This window comes from Terrapene carolina, unplaced genomic scaffold (assembly GCF_002925995.2).
Source record: "Terrapene carolina triunguis isolate 2854851 unplaced genomic scaffold, T_m_triunguis-2.0 Scaffold374, whole genome shotgun sequence".
Lineage (NCBI taxonomy): Eukaryota > Metazoa > Chordata > Testudines > Emydidae > Terrapene > Terrapene triunguis.
Genome location: NW_020664725.1, coordinates 9691836 through 9709895, shown reverse-complemented (window position 1 = coordinate 9709895; position 18060 = coordinate 9691836). Strand labels below are relative to the sequence as shown.

The following is an 18060-nucleotide window of genomic DNA, read 5'->3' as shown; positions in this document are numbered from 1 at the left end:
TGTGCCTGTGTTTACCCATCTGTGAAATGGCAACAGTATTGCCTCCCTTGTAAATCTCTCTGAGATCTTTGAATGAAAGGTGCTATACCAAGTGCTAAGTGTTATCAGCTGACCTTGGTGATCTTTCATTGGTGACTTACATGGAATTCAGTAGATGATGAGGAAGAAAGGAATTATGCTGATGTATAACAAAGGGGAACCAGTAGGGGTGAAATTCAGCCCCTGAGCAGAGCTCAAAAATGGGGGTAGGTGGTACACAGGCCTTGTATCTGCTCTCTGCACGGGGTGAATTTCACCCATGGTGAAAGCAGGATGTGGGACTGGTTACACTCTTGTTGTTCTCTTGTCCCATAGCAAGCTCTTGTCATCCGAGATGGAGAGAAGAAGGAAGTGACTGCAGAGCAGCTGGTGGTGGGGGACATGGTGGAGATTAAAGGTGGAGATCGGATCCCAGCTGACATCCGTCTGATCTTTTCTCAGGGGTGTAAGGTAAATACCAGCTTTAGGATGTACGGGGATGAAAAAGGATATGTGACGTTTATGCCACTTTTTTCAGAGAGGTTGCAAGAAAGGAGAGACCATTTGTACAGAGAGGATAGCTCATCAGCCAATAGAAACCTTGGTTTTACATCTATACTGTGCCTGTGCAGAAGGTCCACTGTAGCACCCAGTGCACATGGGACAGAAAAGCCCATTACTTATAACAATTCCCCACACCAAGGAGAGTCAAGTGCATCTCCTCTCCATCATGATACCACAGCCAGTCTCCTGCCAATGCTATTTCCCAATGCAGTGATGGAAGCACTGACCCAGTAAACCTCTCTGCAGTATTGGAGGTAGCTACCTGAGTTATGCTTCCCTCCAAGTCACTAGGCATGACACTGGTTTGACTCGATCTCCATGATAATAGAGGCATTTGCCCTGTCATACTCTCCTATCAGGAACAAAGTTAGACTCTTCTGATTACTATATCCCTGCCACCTACCACCACGATTGCTGCAGCCCTTCCATACAGGTGTATGTAAGCGAGGGTTGCCAACTGCATGAGTGTGTCTTTTGTTGACTGACAGGTGGATAATTCCTCCCTCACGGGGGAATCAGAACCACAAAGCCGTTCCTGCGACTTCACCCATGAAAACCCCTTGGAGACTAAGAACATTGCTTTCTATTCTACAACCTGCCTGGAAGGTAACCTGCAGACTGAAGGAAGGGGCTGAGGAACCTGCTTGTGTATAGGCACCCCATCACACCTGCTACTAATTCTCGATGGTGCTTTTTCTAGGAATCCCCAGAAAGGTTTAGGGCAAAGACAAACAAATGAGCAATTACAAAAAAAAGAAACACACCCTGCAAACAAAAATAAAACTCAAAGCACTGGGCTGGGCCCCTAAGTTCTACCTAGGACCCATAGCTGACATGTATTTTTGGCTGTCTGGTCTGGCGCTAGATCTAAGCAATAGCTGATCAACTCCTGCTCGCTTTTGGCTTTCCCATCATTATCCTAGGTCATGGAAAGTCAGAGCTGCCCATAAATAAGTGCTTCAGATGCTTGAGGAAGTTGCTCTTATTTTCAGAGGGGGGAAAAAAAGTATTTGGTGCCACATATATCAAATTATTTACTACATGTTTGTCTAGCACTCTGTACAATGGGTCCCTGATTGTTGACTGAGGCCTTAGAGTGCTACCGCAGTACAATTAACGATCACCACTGATGAAAATACACTGCGAGACCCTCCCTTCCCTGATGTAGATAATCCCCCCAGATTTCTGAGATGGATGTAAATAAAAGGTTGAGAAAGGTCCCTAATAACAGGGCAATATTGCACACGAGACTTGTAGCACAATGGGGCCTGGGTCCAGGAATGGAGCTCCTAGGTGATGCAGTAATATTATATTTCTTTACTAATTGTAATTCTCTTTAGGGAACCCATCCCACACTGTGGTGATAACCTCTCCTTTTCTTCCAGGTACTGCCACTGGCATGGTAATCAACACTGGGGATCACACTATCATCGGGCGCATTGCCTCACTGGCATCTGGAGTTGGGAATGAGAAGACACCCATTGCTATTGAGATCGAGCACTTTGTGCATATTGTGGCAGGAGTGGCTGTTTCTATTGGGGTTCTCTTCTTCATCATTGCTGTGTCCATGAAATACAAGGTTCTGGACTCCATCATCTTTCTCATTGGCATCATTGTGGCCAATGTGCCCGAAGGACTGCTAGCCACCGTTACTGTAAGTCTACACAGGCCATTAGCATGCATTGTACAGCTTTGCTTCTGTTTGTATCAGAGTTCATGTCAGTGTGTGCATCACAGTACAAGGTGGTCTAGTAACAGGGCCAGTCCTAGGTTCCTGCAGTTAACAGCAGGGGATCCCCAATTCTCATAATCCCTTTGTAGAGCTAGGATTAAAATGGGTGCACTCTTATTGAGAAATGGGCTAAGGATGGAACTGTTTACTTAAATCCATCTGAACTTTGGGGCCTTGGACCCACCCAGGTTTTGGAAAATCCAAACTCAACTCCCATCCCAGTATCACCATGTTCGGCCATTTCTAGTTTTTGTGATCTTATAGCAGATGCAACAGCTGCTGCAAGATCAAGTATTCACAGGTGACCTCATGTGAACTCACGGCAGCCCTGAGAAGACCTTACAGAGGTCTTTTCAGAGCTGAGAATTTCCCAATTCAAGATAGGGAACTCTAGAATTAGCAGAGACCTTAATCTCAAAGACTTCAGCACAACAATCCCATGTACCTACGTGTACACATCCACACACCCTTTAATATAGTGTTGGGTACCATTTCTGTTCCCGTTACTGACCCGCTACATGACCTTGAGCAAGCCACTTCTCTTCTATTTGCCTCCATTTCCTCATCTGTAAAATGGGGGTATTTCTACTTCATGTGTGTATGAAAGATTCAGTTCAGTAATAGTTATAAGCATTGCAAAAGCCTCAGATAGATGGTACAAAGAAGTGCAACGTATTATGAGTACCATTAGTAATAGTCCTAATCCTTTCCTCAGCATCGAGCTACCTATGCACTTCACGTGGAAAGAACTGCCACTCACACATCAGTGGTCTTAGCCACAACCATACTCAAGATGTGAAACCATTGTCAGTCATCTTTGGTGACAAACAACTATAATAATTATTAGTACCAGGACACCACAGTGATGGTCACCTTGGAAATATTATGACAAAGTTAGTGGTAATGTCAACTACCATTAGCTTTGCAGTTATGAGCTTCTCCCAAATTCCAGTCCTTTTACTTGAAATACGGTCCTAATGGCTGTCATGCCCTCCTCCTATCATCCAGGCAATAATCATCTTGTCTAAGCACGCATGAGCCTGTGTGCCAGATGCAGTATTTGCTAACTGCATCTGGCACACAGATTCTGATCTCAGTTACACCATTATAAATCTGGAGTAGCTTCACTGGCATCAATGAAATTACTCTAGATTTACATGAACATACTGGAGCTCAGAATCAGGACCTATTGCTTTAGCAGGACTATGGTTGGTTCAAAAATACCATTTTTTAATAAAAAAAATTCAGAACTTTTTTCCCAAAAGGTCAGTGAACATTTCCTGGATTTTCAACCAAAAAAAAAAAAAATCTTTCGAAGAAAAACGTTTTGGCTATGTTTTTTGGAAAACAAAACCCATTTTTCTTCAGTAATTTTTTTTTATATTTTAAATGCATTTTTCAGTTTTTTTCCTTGAAAAAATGTTTTAGTTGAAATTTCAAACAAGCTCAGGTTACAATCCACGGAGTCGCGTTGTGCACAGCTTTATTACATTACTCACTGTAATGGTACCTCACTAACAGGGAGCTGCAATTCTCCCATTCCCCTAGGTGAGTTTGTCTCTGACAGCCAAGCGAATGGCAAAGAAGAATTGCCTGGTAAAGAACTTAGAAGCTGTGGAAACGCTGGGCTCGACCTCCATCATCTGCTCTGACAAGACAGGGACCCTCACACAGAACAGGATGACTGTTGCCCATCTTTGGTTTGACGATCAGATCTACTCGGCTGATACCAGTGAAGAACAAACAAGTAAATATATATGGGAGCTGGAAAAGGGCAACCGGGTGGCTTAGACATGCCACAAGGTGGATGTCAATCTGAATTTAGCTGAGGCCGATGGTGGCGACTTGTAGTCACATCATCTGATGGCTCTTTGGTGAACAGCTTTCAAACAAGCTGGTGGGACTCAGGACAGGTCCCACTGGACAAGCTCCACTGGATATCAGAAAAAGCAATCCAGCTGGTAACAAGAAGTCTCCCCCCACACCTTGTTGACCATTTTAGTAGAGATGGCAAGGACTGGGCGGAGCCTGAACTCCAATCTCACCCCCGCAGATGGTCCTTATAAAATCAGGTTGAGGCACTTTGTGTGCGGAGGGGGAAGAGAGCCTGTCCTACAGCTGTTTTCTGGAGAAATAGAATTCTTCAGTCTAGGAAGTACTAATCCATCCCCTCTCTTCAGCACTAAACAAACAAGGCGTCTTTGCCAAAATAATTCTGGCAGGACTGGTATCGTGTGCATGGGGGAAGATATGGTTTGAATTTCTATATACCTGAATCTGATAAGAATGGCTGTTTTCTCCTGCAGCTGCTTTAACATAAGGATTCCACTATCCAGCATCTAAAAAGCTGCAATATTTGTATGGTTTTTTGCTTCTTTTCAGCCCAGTCCTTTGATCAAAGTTCTCAATCATGGGCAATTTTATCAAAGATTGTAACCCTCTGCAACCGAGCCGAATTCAAACCAGGACAGGAGAACGTTCCAATAATGAAGGTATTTCTGAGCTCATTTGTTTTACACTGAAAAGACTGCATGCAAAGTTTGTCTTTGTTTTTAGTGCTGCCTTTCATTTTAAAATTCCCATCACTTTTGTGTTCCTTGCTTTACCCTTGAAAGAAATATAAAGAGGGAACAGACAAAAGCAATATTCATTTAAGTCAAAAGACAGCTCAGATATCAAGATTAGTCTTTCCACACTATTAATCTAAACTAATAAAAAGATAGAAAGAGTAAGAACTTGAGTTATTTCCTTGTAGAGCATTTGTTATAGGGAGTACTCTGATTAGAACAGGGGACTCCAGATTCCTGGGCTCTACTCTTGATTCTGTCACTGACTGTGACATGCAATGGAACTCACTTGACAATTGGGTAAACCGAGGCACTGACATTAAGAGAGTAGAACATTCATTTGCCCCAGAGCAGCTTCCAGCAGAGCAGAGAACAGCCACAGATCTTTCACTTCCACTGAATTAAATGCAAATCTCATCTCTTTGGAGTAGCTTTGTCACAACAGCAACCCTAAAGAATGGCTCAATATCACTACCCTAAAGACCGCAATTAATAAAATCAACAGCAATACAACCCAAATGCTCCCATGGCATAATTCAAGAGAAGGATGGAAAATATAATCTCTCATACTGATTGCTTGCTTTAGGTAAACTGGTTGGTGCTTTGCTGCCAGAGTGACAGCTACATTAGAAAGTACACACTCTATCACACATGTGTGTAAACGTCTTTCAGTTCCTTGGATGAAAGTGCAAAAGTATTACTACTAAAAATACATGTTTGTTCTTCTCTGCACAGAGAGTTGTGGTGGGCGATGCCTCAGAAACAGCCCTGCTGAAATTTGCTGAAGTAATCTTGGGTGATGTAATGGGCATTAGAAAACGGAACAGAAAACTGGCCGAAATTCCTTTCAATTCTACTAACAAATTCCAGGTGTGACTTTCTTCTTTGGAAAATGAACCAGTCAATCCATATATTTGTCCAACCCAGTGTTTGTGGCTGGGGCATGGTGACATTAATGGGGAAATTCAATATCCTATGCAGTTTAAGCTCAGAAAACCAGAGCCACGTATTTCCATGGAGGCAGCTACCCTGCTGGGACTTTCATGCAAGGCCATGCAATTAGTTCCAGGGAATTCAGGTTACATTGCGAAAGAGGGAATGGAGCTGTAGCCCGTGCAGTGTGGCCAAGCTGCCTTGAGCACTGTATGTAGGAACCTATAGTTTCTATAAACATTATTAAAGATGAGGGTGAATCCAATCTGCATCATTTTATGGAAATAACAGTATTGACAGCCCTCAGGCTCCTAGAAAGTTGACAATGCTGCCTAAGACTGGGCAAAGTTTGGGCACCTGTGTCTTATTATTAAAATAAGATTATTATTATTATCACACAGTGATCTAGTATATGTCATTAGAGCAAGGTATTTCATTCTATCAAAGACCAGATTTATCACTTCAGAAGAGATAATGTACATTAGTGAGAAAGAGGAGGAGAAATATTTCTTGGCTCCAAGTTAAATGGACTCTTATGGCCAAATTCTGCTGTCAGACAAGCATGGCCAATTCCCATTGCCATCACAGTGGGGGTTGCATATCTGAGGGCAGAATTTAGCCGTCGGTGGGTTACGGTGGAAACTGAAGGGGACCATACACTGTTTCAATCATTCCATCTTCATGGTGCACACAGCTCTCAATCCATGAGACCGAAGACCCCAATGATAAACGCTTCCTGCTGGTGATGAAAGGAGCCCCAGAGAGGATCCTAGAGAGATGCAGCACCATCATGATCAATGGCGAAGAACAGCCACTGGATAGAGAGAGGGCTGAGGCTTTTCAGACGGCATACATGGAATTGGGAGGCCTGGGAGAGAGAGTGCTGGGTGAGTTCAAAAGGGAACTGAAAATGGATTGCAACAGAGAAAGGAATTGGGAAATTAAAACTGAGTTAAACGCCAGTGGCCCTGGGCAACTGGATGTTACAATAAAGGATGCATTAGGTGTGCATGGGAATATTATACATGTGACAATCCTCATTCCAGTCTTGGAATGACAGCTGAAAATGGGTGCAGTCTCAGAGGAAATAGAAGAGAAACGACCTGCTCATTCATGGATGAAATGATAAAAAACCCTTCAAAATAACTAGAGGGTTAACCCACATCAACACTGCTGTAAACTCTTTCCAGCAGGGACCTTGGGACAGTAGCTTGCACTATGGGGGGGAGGGGCAGGTACTAGCTACATTTCTTTGAATGCTGGTGCTGTAAAAGAACATTAATGCAGCTGACAAGGGATTAAAATTCCACCACAGAGGACATTTCATGGTTGTTTTTTTAAAATGCAGTGGTATAACATAGAGAAGAACAAATAGTCATGCTGTACCAAGTCTTCCTTTCTCTTTTGACCCTTCCCCTCCACCCTGCTCTCACACTGCTCTACTGGGTTTCATTCCAGGCTTCTGCCATTTGTACCTGCCAGAGGATGAGTTTCCAGACACCTACCCCTTTGATACAGACTCCATGAACTTCCCCACCTCCAACCTGTGCTTTGTAGGGCTCTTATCCATGATTGACCCACCTCGCTCCACCGTGCCAGATGCCGTGTCAAAGTGCCGCAGTGCTGGGATCAAGGTAGGGTTTCTGCCAGTCAACAGCACAGCAGGTCTACATAAGGCATTCCTAAAGCGCCCATGATATAGCCTCAAGTTCTTGCTGCATCATGGTCGCATTTTACTGTATTCAGATTAAACACACATCAGGAGATAATTGAAGTCTTATTATCTCATTAACGTTGGCCTGGGGTATTAACCTGGGAGTAAATTTTACACCCACTTAAAGTCTCCTTTACACCGCCAGCGTGGTATGAAGAGGACTTAATGTAAATGGGCCCATTGCAAAGATGGGCTGAAACCAAAACCCCAGATGCAAAAGGATTCCAAAATTGGGGGGGAAGTGCAGAAGTTGATCCAGATCCAACCTTGTAGCTCAGGCCCATTCCTAATACATAAAGGAACCGATGGAGCTGGAATTATTCACCCTAAACCATGAAAGAGTGACAAAAGTCCTTCAGAAAGGGGAAGAACTACATTTAGATCATAAAAACTGAAAACTTTTCTAGTCTATGCAAAGCAACAGCTTCCCTAACTGTCTTGCCAGGACAGCCTCAAGTATATATTCAGCTCAAGGCTAGTGATGGGGAGTGAGTTTCAATTGCATATTGGATCAGGAAAGGGAAATCAGCCTTTGAAGCAACCAGCCTAAGGCAAAATGAAGGCTGTCCCAATATTCGGTAAATTGCTGGCATTCTGCGGCTGCTAGGCCTGCTACCAAGCAGCTTTCTCTCCTAAAAGGTTGAATAGACACGTGTCCCAATTTTCTAGGATACCTCCTGTCACAAGGACCTATTTTACGTTGCAATATTAATCAGTGTTTCCAACACACCATGCAAACTCTTTATTCTACAGTATTGGTCCCCATCAACTCAATCGCAATACAACAGCATTTGGGGTTATTAGCGTACTATATACAAATAAATACAGGACCTCTGTTTAGGAGAAGGAGTGAGGCAGATCAGAATTAGAGAAGGACCCTGGTTTCCTGAACCAAGCCTTCCCTTTCACTTTCAATTCAACAGTGCCAATGTCACTTGGCTTAGGAACTGGTGCTAACATCGGGCTAGCAGGTTACTAGCAACAATCTGAATATCTTTGAAAACCTGACGGTATGCTCAGCATGCTAAAGAAACAAAGCCATTCGTTGGTGGAGAATAGCCACCTCAGTTCATCTTTCCTTCTGCTATTCCTAAGTTTCTCATTCAATGCACTTGTCCCTTCATCAGGTTATCATGGTCACTGGCGATCATCCAATCACAGCAAAAGCAATTGCCAAGAGTGTAGGCATCATTTCCGCCAACAGCGAGACCGTGGAAGATATTGCCAAGCGCCTCAATGTTCCAGTCGAGCAAGTCAATAAACAGTAAGAGCAGACAGCACGCACCTGTAGCTATCTGGAAATGAAACCTTTTCTTCTCCTCTTATGCGTGTATTAACCTGTTTCTACAAAACAGTCACTTTTTGCTCTCCTGCTTCTTGGTACTTTCCTAGCCCTGATATCCACCCAGCTATTTATCTCTTCTACCCAGAACCATCCATCTAGTTTATTCTGAAATGTACTGAGGCTGAATGGAGTTTTGATGATTCAGTGAGAGAAGAATAAGATAACCCATTCTACCATTCCACCTCTTCCAGCCAATACAGCATTGCTCCCTACAGCACATTCTCTGTTCTTCTGCAAGGTCTACTGATGGGGCCTACTACCACTTTCTTCACTAGGGAATTGTAGTAATACCTTGCATTTCTACAGTGCCTTTCAAGTAATTCCTGCTGACAAACGAGTAAGGCTACTTAAATTTGACTTGCTTATTGCTCCCATGCCCAACCCACTGAATTGAGTACAGTGTATGAATGTATGGTTTGCATCTAAGCTTTTATGTCTGAGTTTCACTGTGCATTCCTGTGGCTATTACAGGGATGCTAGAGCTGCTGTAATTAACGGAATGGAGCTTAAGGATATGACCACAGAGCAGCTGGATGAGATCTTGATCAATCACTCAGAAATAGTCTTCGCTCGCACCTCACCCCAGCAGAAACTGATTATAGTGGAGGGCTGCCAAAGGCAGGTGAGTGAGAGAAGGCAACAGATAAACATATGTGGCCCTAACGGATTTGTACAGTGATGGTATTTGCTCAGATGTCCTCCTCAGCAACAGACAGAAGTGATAACCTAGTGGTGTTAGAATCAGGTAAGAGGGAGGGAGGTGAGTTCCAGGTTCTCTTTTCATGCTGTAGCCATCTGAATCTACATATTGTAGTGAACTGGCCAGTGTGCCTTTGGCACCCCATCCTACACTGGATAGAATATAAGCGGCTCCATTGCATGTCAGGAGTCCCATGTTGGTACTGGCTAACTGACACTCTTCTGTGGTAGGGCCTGGTGCTTGAGGGGAAGTAGCAGAGCTGTAGCTGCACTTTGGGTGTGAAGTTCTAGTTGTGACATAATGCTGGAATCCCTGGGGCCAAGGATTTATTATTTAGGATGCCCCCTTCCCCAGATGGTTCTATAAACCCAGATGAAAGCAGCATTGTGACCATGCCCTCTTGTCCCTCCCCTTCAGTCTCACTTAGGCCTTCTATACAGCCATGTTTACCAATACAGGGCATGAGTCTCAATAAACTGCTTTCTCACATGATTTGTCTAAACTGCCTCTTAAACTGTCTTATAGCTTAGATAGGAGACTAGTGTAGGGCAGGATTTTAAGAGTTTTGTCCCATTCACCGCAGTTATTTTAAAGCTGTCTGGAGTAGAACCAACACAGTGGGTATATAGTGCACCATGAAAAAGGTGAGCAGAACACCATCCAGAATTCCTCCAAGGGACTTTTCACGGCTGTGCGATCCCCCTGCTTCCCCACCAATGCAAGCTGTGACTTACCCGATGGCTCTCCCTCAAATTTGCAAGGAAAGCAGATGCAGCATGGCCCACTTTTAATTTTTGTAGCTTTGGCAGAGCTGAGCTTTCCCATCAACATCAGCTCTTTGGGTTTAATCCTGAATTGCTTTCAGGGAAACAATGATATTGCTACTTAAATTCTAGTATCACCCCTTGTTAGATGGCAAGCTCTGGGTACACGTGTTCTGTGCTGTGCAGATGTCCACACTCCAGTAAGATTTGGCTCTTTGAAGGATGAAGAGCAAAAAAACTCAGTTCACGTTCTATGTTTAGTAGCTAGAGCCTATAAGCCCTTCTGTTCATTGTATTATTTATAACTGGTATCACGTAGCAAAATCCCCCAAGGGACAAGACATTCAGTATTTGTCGTAATCAGTTTGCCACATTTTTTCCTTTGTTTTTTTCCGATTCTGCTCATTGCACTCCAAATTCTCCAGAAGCCAAAGCATCTTTGAAAGGATACTTGGTTATTTTAGGAAGTTTCATCAGAGAGGCTAGTCCAGAGAACTGGGGCCTTTTCTAGTTCACCAGCTCAAATCAGTTCAGGTTCACAAACTAAAAGCGAGGTTAGCATTTAGTCGCTGTTCAGTAGCCTTCATTAAAGTTGGAGTGGGAGTGGGGTGGGTGTGTGTCTGAGCTATCTATACCACAAGCCACCCTAAAATTGATATCCTTCATAGACGACTTAGGAGAGAGGCCAAGGAGGGGATGGACCATAGTAACTGAATCCCCCTTTGCCCCCCCAAGAGTATCTCTGGTTTCTTCAGCCAGGGATGGGATTCATTTACAAGACATTGTAGAGGAAATGTATGCTATCACTGCCTATATTCTACCTGGCTAGATGAAGAATTTGGCTTCAGGCCAGGGCTGCCCATCCAGCACCTTTCACCAGCACACATTCACTTTAAAAGAACAGCTCAAGAGCACTGACATTAATTTTAACTTGTACTGAACTCTGCTCCAGAGGCTTTAAAGGTGGGGGCTTTTCCTTGCTGGAGGATGGACTAATTTCCTCAGTCACCTGAATCCTACTGTGTTCCAGGATGCAGTTGTTGCGGTGACTGGAGATGGAGTCAATGACTCCCCAGCTCTGAAAAAGGCAGATATTGGAATTGCTATGGGTATCGCCGGCTCCGACGCAGCTAAAAACGCAGCTGACATGATCTTGCTGGATGATAACTTTGCTTCTATTGTCACAGGAGTGGAGGAAGGTAAAAATAAGATTCACTACTCTCATCCCTAATGTAAGCCGCAAGTAGTCGCATTGGACTTATAGCCACTATCCTCTATCTTATTATTTTAAAGAGGCCCACTTGCTTGCACTATTGTTCACTTACATTTGCACACACCATTACCTGGAATATGCATGAAAACTGGGGGACTGCATGTTCATTTTGTTGCAAATGTATGTATGCAATCACACATTTGTGCATACCAGAATCTCTTTCTTTTTAAAAAGGCATCTCCTAGGGCTAAATGGTCAGTTTATTGACCTTTATGGTAACTACATACCCAATTCTGCATGCACTGGTCATGTGTCCCTTAATATCCTACACAATCCAGTCTATATCTATGGACTTAATTTCCTTATTCAAACTTCAAACTCTATGGACCTATCAGAACCATGGTAGCTAACCACTTTGAAGTTAGAGACAGACGTGAATCATCTCCAACCACAAACACATCTTAGGGTTTTATGACCTACTCACAAAGAGCAAGGCAACATTACACAGATACTATTTGCTCAGTGCTGCTATGCCTATCAGTTTGAATCCTGAACAAAAGCCCTTCATTCATGTCTGATCCTGTATTGCTTTCAGCCTCAAGTGTTGCAGCAATCTCTTGTACCCTTTCTTTTCTATTATTTGTTTGCCACCCTCTCTTGCTTGACCCCAGCTATATTACCACCTATTCTAAACGTTTTAACTGTAACTGCTGAAAAAAAGATGGTGGGAAATTTTCAGCCAGCATTGGCCTTAGTGAGTATTTTAAAATAAACTTTCTGTTTTTCCTCAGGCCGCTTGATCTTTGATAACCTAAAGAAAACCATCGCCTACACCCTGACCAAGAATATTGCCGAGCTCTGTCCCTTCCTGATCTACATTATCGCCAGCGTCCCACTGCCTATTGGCACAATCACTATTCTGTTCATCGACCTGGGCACAGACATCGTAAGTTGTCTCACCCCAGACATGGTTAAAACCAGCTGGGCGCCCGAGCAATTTCACGTGCATGTTATTGACTCTGAGAATGAGTAAGTGGCTAGGGTTTGAGTGCCAAGGAGACTCTTGAGCCTCTCTGGGTGTGAAGCAATTAGATTTGATGTACATCTTTGCGGGATTAGTCATCAGTCAGGAACTGAGAGCCTAATCACATGGGATATGCAGGATAGCAAAACAAGCAGAGGCCTAGAGTGAAAGCAGCTGGATTTGGAGGAGGAGAAAAAATAAGGTGAGGAGGGGAGCAAGGGAGAGTAGAAAGTAAAGGCTTCGCTCATGTGCATTGACCAGTAACCCACTCTGGCCAGGCCTTTTGATCAAGACATGCAGGCAGTGAATTATCAAGAGAGCACATATATTAGCAGTCAGATCGTCCTCAAATCACCTGTTTGCTACAGTATAGGGAATGACCACCAGGCATACAAATGAGGCATCCTCTACCATCCCCATAAATTCAAAAGACCCCTCCTCTCCTTTCGGTTTCATCCAACCCACTGGGGTGGATGAGCAATATGTTCATGGCCCCAAGGAATGTGTTTCAGACCTCACCCAAACCTTTCTATGGTCCTGAACTGCAGACTTCATTGAAAAGAGCCTTTTATCATTTGCTCCTTGACATCTGGGGCACTCAATGTTTACATAATCCAGCTAACAGACATTGGAGAAAGAACAGCCAGATTTTATTGAGTCTCCCAGAAGCAGGCAGAGGTGTGCCAGTGATGTTCTGAAAGACAATTTCTCTTGTAGATTCCCTCTGTCGCATTAGCCTATGAGAAAGCTGAAAGTGACATTATGAACAGGAGACCCCGGCACAAGAAGAAGGACAGGCTGGTGAACGAGCAGCTCGCTGTGTACTCCTATTTGCAGATTGGTATGTTGGGTCATTTACATAAGAGGTGGCTAGGCTGGATGAGGAGAATGAGAGTCACTGAAAGGCTCTTGAATTCGGTTCCTGGCCACAGGAAGGAGTGTAGAGTGGTGTTAGAGCAGGGGGGAGGGGTCAGGACTCCTTAGTTCCATTCCTATGATCTCAACTCATTGTGTGAGCTTGGGCAAACTTATTTAACTTCGCTCTGATTGTGTGTGCACCTATGCAATGGTTACAGAAATGCTTTATCCATAGGAGTTGGGAGGCTTAATGTAGAGTGCGCTGAGATTCTTGGTTAAAAGGCTTCCTATACGATCCATGCAAAGTACTATGGATCCAGAAAGAGCTAGTTCACTCTGACTCTCAGCGGATTTTTTTCTTGTTTCCCCTCCCTTCCCTCAAATACATTAAGTCTCACTCCATCCCTTTCTTATTTCTCCCTCTTCTACTTTGCAGGGATCCTACAGTCGGTTGGAGCCTTCCTGGCCTATTTTACCGTGTATGCTGAACAGGGCTGGCTTCCTAACACACTGCTCGGCTTACGTGTCAATTGGGAAGATGATTACTATAATGACATAGAGGACAGCTATGGACAAGAATGGGTAAAGCATCTGTAAAAAATCCTCTTCAGTTAAATCCCGTGTTATAACTGGAAATGGAAGATTCTCTCCCCTCACTGGGGGTGAGATGGGGGGGATGAAGGGATGCTTAGAAATGTTTGGAGGTGGACCTGATGGGGAAAGATTTAATTTTAACTTTATGCCACTAGATATGAACTAAAGTTTCCCAGGTTAGATTTCTTGGAGCTGTTCTTTGGCTTTGGTCATTCAACTTCAGAGCCCACTAACTCAACATCTAGAATTCACCTCTTTTTGCTTCTCTCCTACCCCTGACACCAAACATCCTCCCCTATTTCTGTCTCAGCTATAGGTTTTTGCCAACAGGAGGCTCTCCACCACTCTTCCCTCCCTTTCTAGAGTATGTTTAGATCCCCTCTACTCCCCCAGTACTGCTTCTGCACACCACTACTGTCCAGCTGTGATGATACTCTCTATAGTACAATACCGACTCTCCCCTTCCCAGCACTGTGATGCAATGTTGCTTAAATTCCATAACCTCTGGCTGACATTAAATGAGTGTTAAATAGAACCACAACCTCAAGATTTAATTCCAAAACCCAATACTGAAACTAGGTCCTAACAAACGCTGTTCCCTAGAGGAATTCCTGCTGCCCAAGACCATGATGGTTGTGGGGAGCTCCCATCCTTACACTGTTCCCTACAGCAATCACCATAAGCAGAGGCAGTAGGTGAATTGATGTGAATTCCCCACCGCCAAGGCGCTCAACGTTCTCTACCGCAACAGCTAATGGGAGAGAACAATGGATTCCAAGCTGTTGCACAAGTGTAAAGGTGGAATTATTCCAGACTTATACCCATGTAACTGGGAATCAGTCTTCAGACTATGCAGCCATTCCTATAATGTAAGTACATACACTTCAGTGCCTCACATGTAACAAAGATACCTTTTTTATTCCTTTGCAGACTAGATACCAACGGACATATCTGCAGTGGAGTGGCTACACTGCCTTTTTTGTCAGCATCACAATTCAGCAAGTGGCAGATTTGATCATCAGGAAAACAAGGAGGAATTCCCTTTTCCAGCAGGGTCTTCTCAGGTGGGTGCTAAATGTTCATTAATGGGAAGGGGGTCTTAGCCTGGAGGTCTAACAGTCTTATCCAGCCTCTGTATGTTCCTTAGGTGAAACTGGAGTCAGAAATAACTTCCTCCATTCTTCCTTCTCGTTCCTACCAACTTCGTCTCTCTCCAGCTTTTCTCTATCATCCAAGTTTCAGTTAGCAATGAAAATAGCCCCAAGAAAAACAGCTGTTCAAAGTTGTTTGAATACTGACATTTCAACATTAAAAAGTTTTAAAATGGGATTTTTGACATTTTCGCCGTTTCACACACCTCCCCACCTCCTTTAAAAACAAAAGAGAACTATAGAGCTAATCAATATTTTGCAAAATTTCCAGAAAGGAGAAAATGGCGTTAAAGCTTTTTCATTACTTTTCAGCCAGCTCTGGTAGACTTTTGACTTCCAGGAGCTATCAATAGGCCAAACTCTGTCATATGCTGAGCACCCTTCAAGGTCAATTGAAGCCAAATGATTGAGGGCATCTCACAGTACTGAGGCCACAATTTAAAAGCCGACATCTTGTCTATATGACCTTTATGTTCCAGGATGAATGGGCTGTATTCAGTTTTGCATTCAAAAGGAAAGACACTGTATCTAGCCAGCATGTCTGTCAGAACCGCTGTCCCTTCTGAAATGCTCATTATGGACTATAGCACAGAGCCTGCACCTAGTTAAGTAGGGCTTCTACTCAGATTTGTACCTTTGGGTTAGATGGTGTTAGAATGGTACCAGCTAATCTTAGATACTAGTGTTATACAGATCACATAACCATCTTCTTTACTGGTTTTCTTGTAGGAATAAAGTCATCTGGGTGGGTATATTCTCCCAGATAGCAATCGCTCTGATTCTCTGTTATGGTCTCGGAAGTGTTACTGCCTTGAACTTCACGCCCCTTCGGTGAGTTCCAATTCTTCTGTGTTCTATCTCTTCTTCGAATGTACATATACACATTACATGGTAGGAAATCTACACTCAGTGGCATGGCTGATTGGAGGGGCATGCCATGTGGAATAAACTTCTTAGATAGCAGAATTCAAAGACTAAGCCTTAGGACAGAATTACTGAGTTGAGTTGGCTGAAATTTCTCAGTCAAAAAAATTGGAACACATTTTTCATGACCTTTTTCCCAAAAACATGTTCCATTTTTTGGCCAGCTCTATTACCAAGGCGAGAGAAAACAGTTTATACAGAATAAGAACCTCCCTAGCCCTTATTCCAGAACTCACGCTATTGGGTGAGGCTATAAAACGTTTGCTTGACTACATTTTTATTTTAAATGACTTTCCTTTCATATGCCAATCCAGTTTCTGATGTCTTCCATTGTGATGTATCACAAGACAGCCTCATTTTGCAGCCCAATTTTCAGAGCAAACAAGTTCTCCTCATTTACAGATTCAGAAAGGTCAAAGGGCCAGATTTTTTCTCTAGTGACAGCATCAAATCAGCTGTTTGCACAGCAGGCCCTCACAGAATTCAGCTGGAGGGACTGCTTCTTTCAAATGGTAAGATCTGATTCATGAATCTCCTTTCTTTCCCTTTTCCAGGGTTCAGTATTGGTTTGTGGCCATGCCTTATGCCATCTTGATATGGGTCTATGATGAAATCCGCAAGCTTTTCATCAGGCAATACCCAGGAAGTAAGTAGAACCCTCCCTGGACCTAGAATTCCATTCTCAGTCCATTTCTACCACCACCACCCTTCCCAACCCCAGCTGTATCATTTTGATAGAGATGATTTTAAATGGATTATCTAGATAATGCCTTATTTAATTTTCTTCTACTGGAAGAAAAAAAATCCTAATTCCTTGATATTTTCCCCTCCTCCTATCATAGGTTGGTGGGACAAGAACATGTATTACTGAAACAGCCGTCATCACTGTTCTCCTTTCTCCCTGCTGGAGAGTTCTTTAATTGTCTCAACTGGCCTCTGCTGCTGAATGGTCCTGTCTGTGCAATATAAAATAACCACAGGGGTTCCCCTCATCATGAAGAAACAAGGACTTACGAGGCTGAAAAACCACCTTACACTGTACTGTAAAGCTTAGACTTGGCTAAAAATTTAAATGCTATCTATTTTTTTATAAATACTTTTTTTTCCTGTTTAAAGTGTATAAAGTTAATGGAAAAAACCTCTTATGTATATAGACATTAAGGAAATCACACATTTGTAACTTAAGGCATTGACTTGCACTAGGTTTGTTCAAGCTGTTTTATTTGTTTGCTGTTTTGGTGCAATTGAACTGTGAGCAAGTGCATATGCAGATCTGAGTTATGTCACCAAGGATGACCAGACTGTATAGGCACAATTTGATAATAAAAGGACTTTTTCCAGAAAGCAGCTCTCTTCATTAATCATCTTCCAAAGGCACAGGTAAAAAATTGCAGTGGTGTTGGATGGCTCAGGGGATTGGGAGTAGGTTACAAGGCCCTTCAGTCACTGGACAGAGTCCTGCACAAGCTTAAGAGTGACTGAAGGCCATTTCCATGAGATGGACTACGGAAAATAAATTCAGGCTCCCAGCTCCCACTGAAGCCTATGGAATGGATGGTGCTGGCACCTTGCAGTATTTGCTGAGCATTTCACAGGATTGGTACCAACAAGAAAACTTTGTGAAATAATTTGGGGCCAATCCTGCACAGCATGGCACAGGAACTGAACGATGAACATCTTTCTCCTTTACTCTCAACAGTTACAAGAGCTGCAAGCTTCAAATGTCTACTTTGGCTCTGATTAAATTAGGTATAGCCTCCGAGACTTTGTCTTAAACTAGTTTGTAAAGGTGTGATGCTAGCTTATATAACTAACTTGATCTAATACACACCTAAGACTCTCAGCCAGGCAAAGCAAGTTGCAATGCAGCATGATCATGTTAAAGCTTAGTAGGGAACAGCAGAGCATCTGCTGAAGTATAGTTTGCCTTGTCTGAAGAAGAGCTTCAGAAGGTGTTAC

The 18060-nt window shown here is 43.3% G+C and overlaps 1 protein-coding gene across 2 annotated transcripts in view; it reads left to right on the top strand.

Moving 5' to 3' along the window:
• The window catches only part of ATP12A (ATPase H+/K+ transporting non-gastric alpha2 subunit), a 32690-nt gene extending 15718 nt beyond the window's left edge, over positions 1 to 16972 (top strand). For both annotated transcript variants that reach the window (XM_026657910.1, XM_026657909.1), the window contains exons 6-23: positions 355 to 489; positions 1071 to 1188; positions 1968 to 2236; positions 3863 to 4061; positions 4697 to 4806; positions 5617 to 5751; positions 6509 to 6701; positions 7273 to 7448; positions 8656 to 8792; positions 9345 to 9495; positions 11368 to 11536; positions 12342 to 12496; positions 13292 to 13415; positions 13869 to 14014; positions 14957 to 15090; positions 15907 to 16008; positions 16656 to 16747; positions 16944 to 16972. In XM_026657910.1, the coding sequence (XP_026513695.1) occupies positions 355 to 489; positions 1071 to 1188; positions 1968 to 2236; positions 3863 to 4061; positions 4697 to 4806; positions 5617 to 5751; positions 6509 to 6701; positions 7273 to 7448; positions 8656 to 8792; positions 9345 to 9495; positions 11368 to 11536; positions 12342 to 12496; positions 13292 to 13415; positions 13869 to 14014; positions 14957 to 15090; positions 15907 to 16008; positions 16656 to 16747; positions 16944 to 16972 (2574 nt within the window). The remainder of the gene's footprint in view (positions 1 to 354; positions 490 to 1070; positions 1189 to 1967; positions 2237 to 3862; positions 4062 to 4696; positions 4807 to 5616; positions 5752 to 6508; positions 6702 to 7272; positions 7449 to 8655; positions 8793 to 9344; positions 9496 to 11367; positions 11537 to 12341; positions 12497 to 13291; positions 13416 to 13868; positions 14015 to 14956; positions 15091 to 15906; positions 16009 to 16655; positions 16748 to 16943) is intronic.
• Positions 16973 to 18060: the final 1088 nt, after the last annotated feature.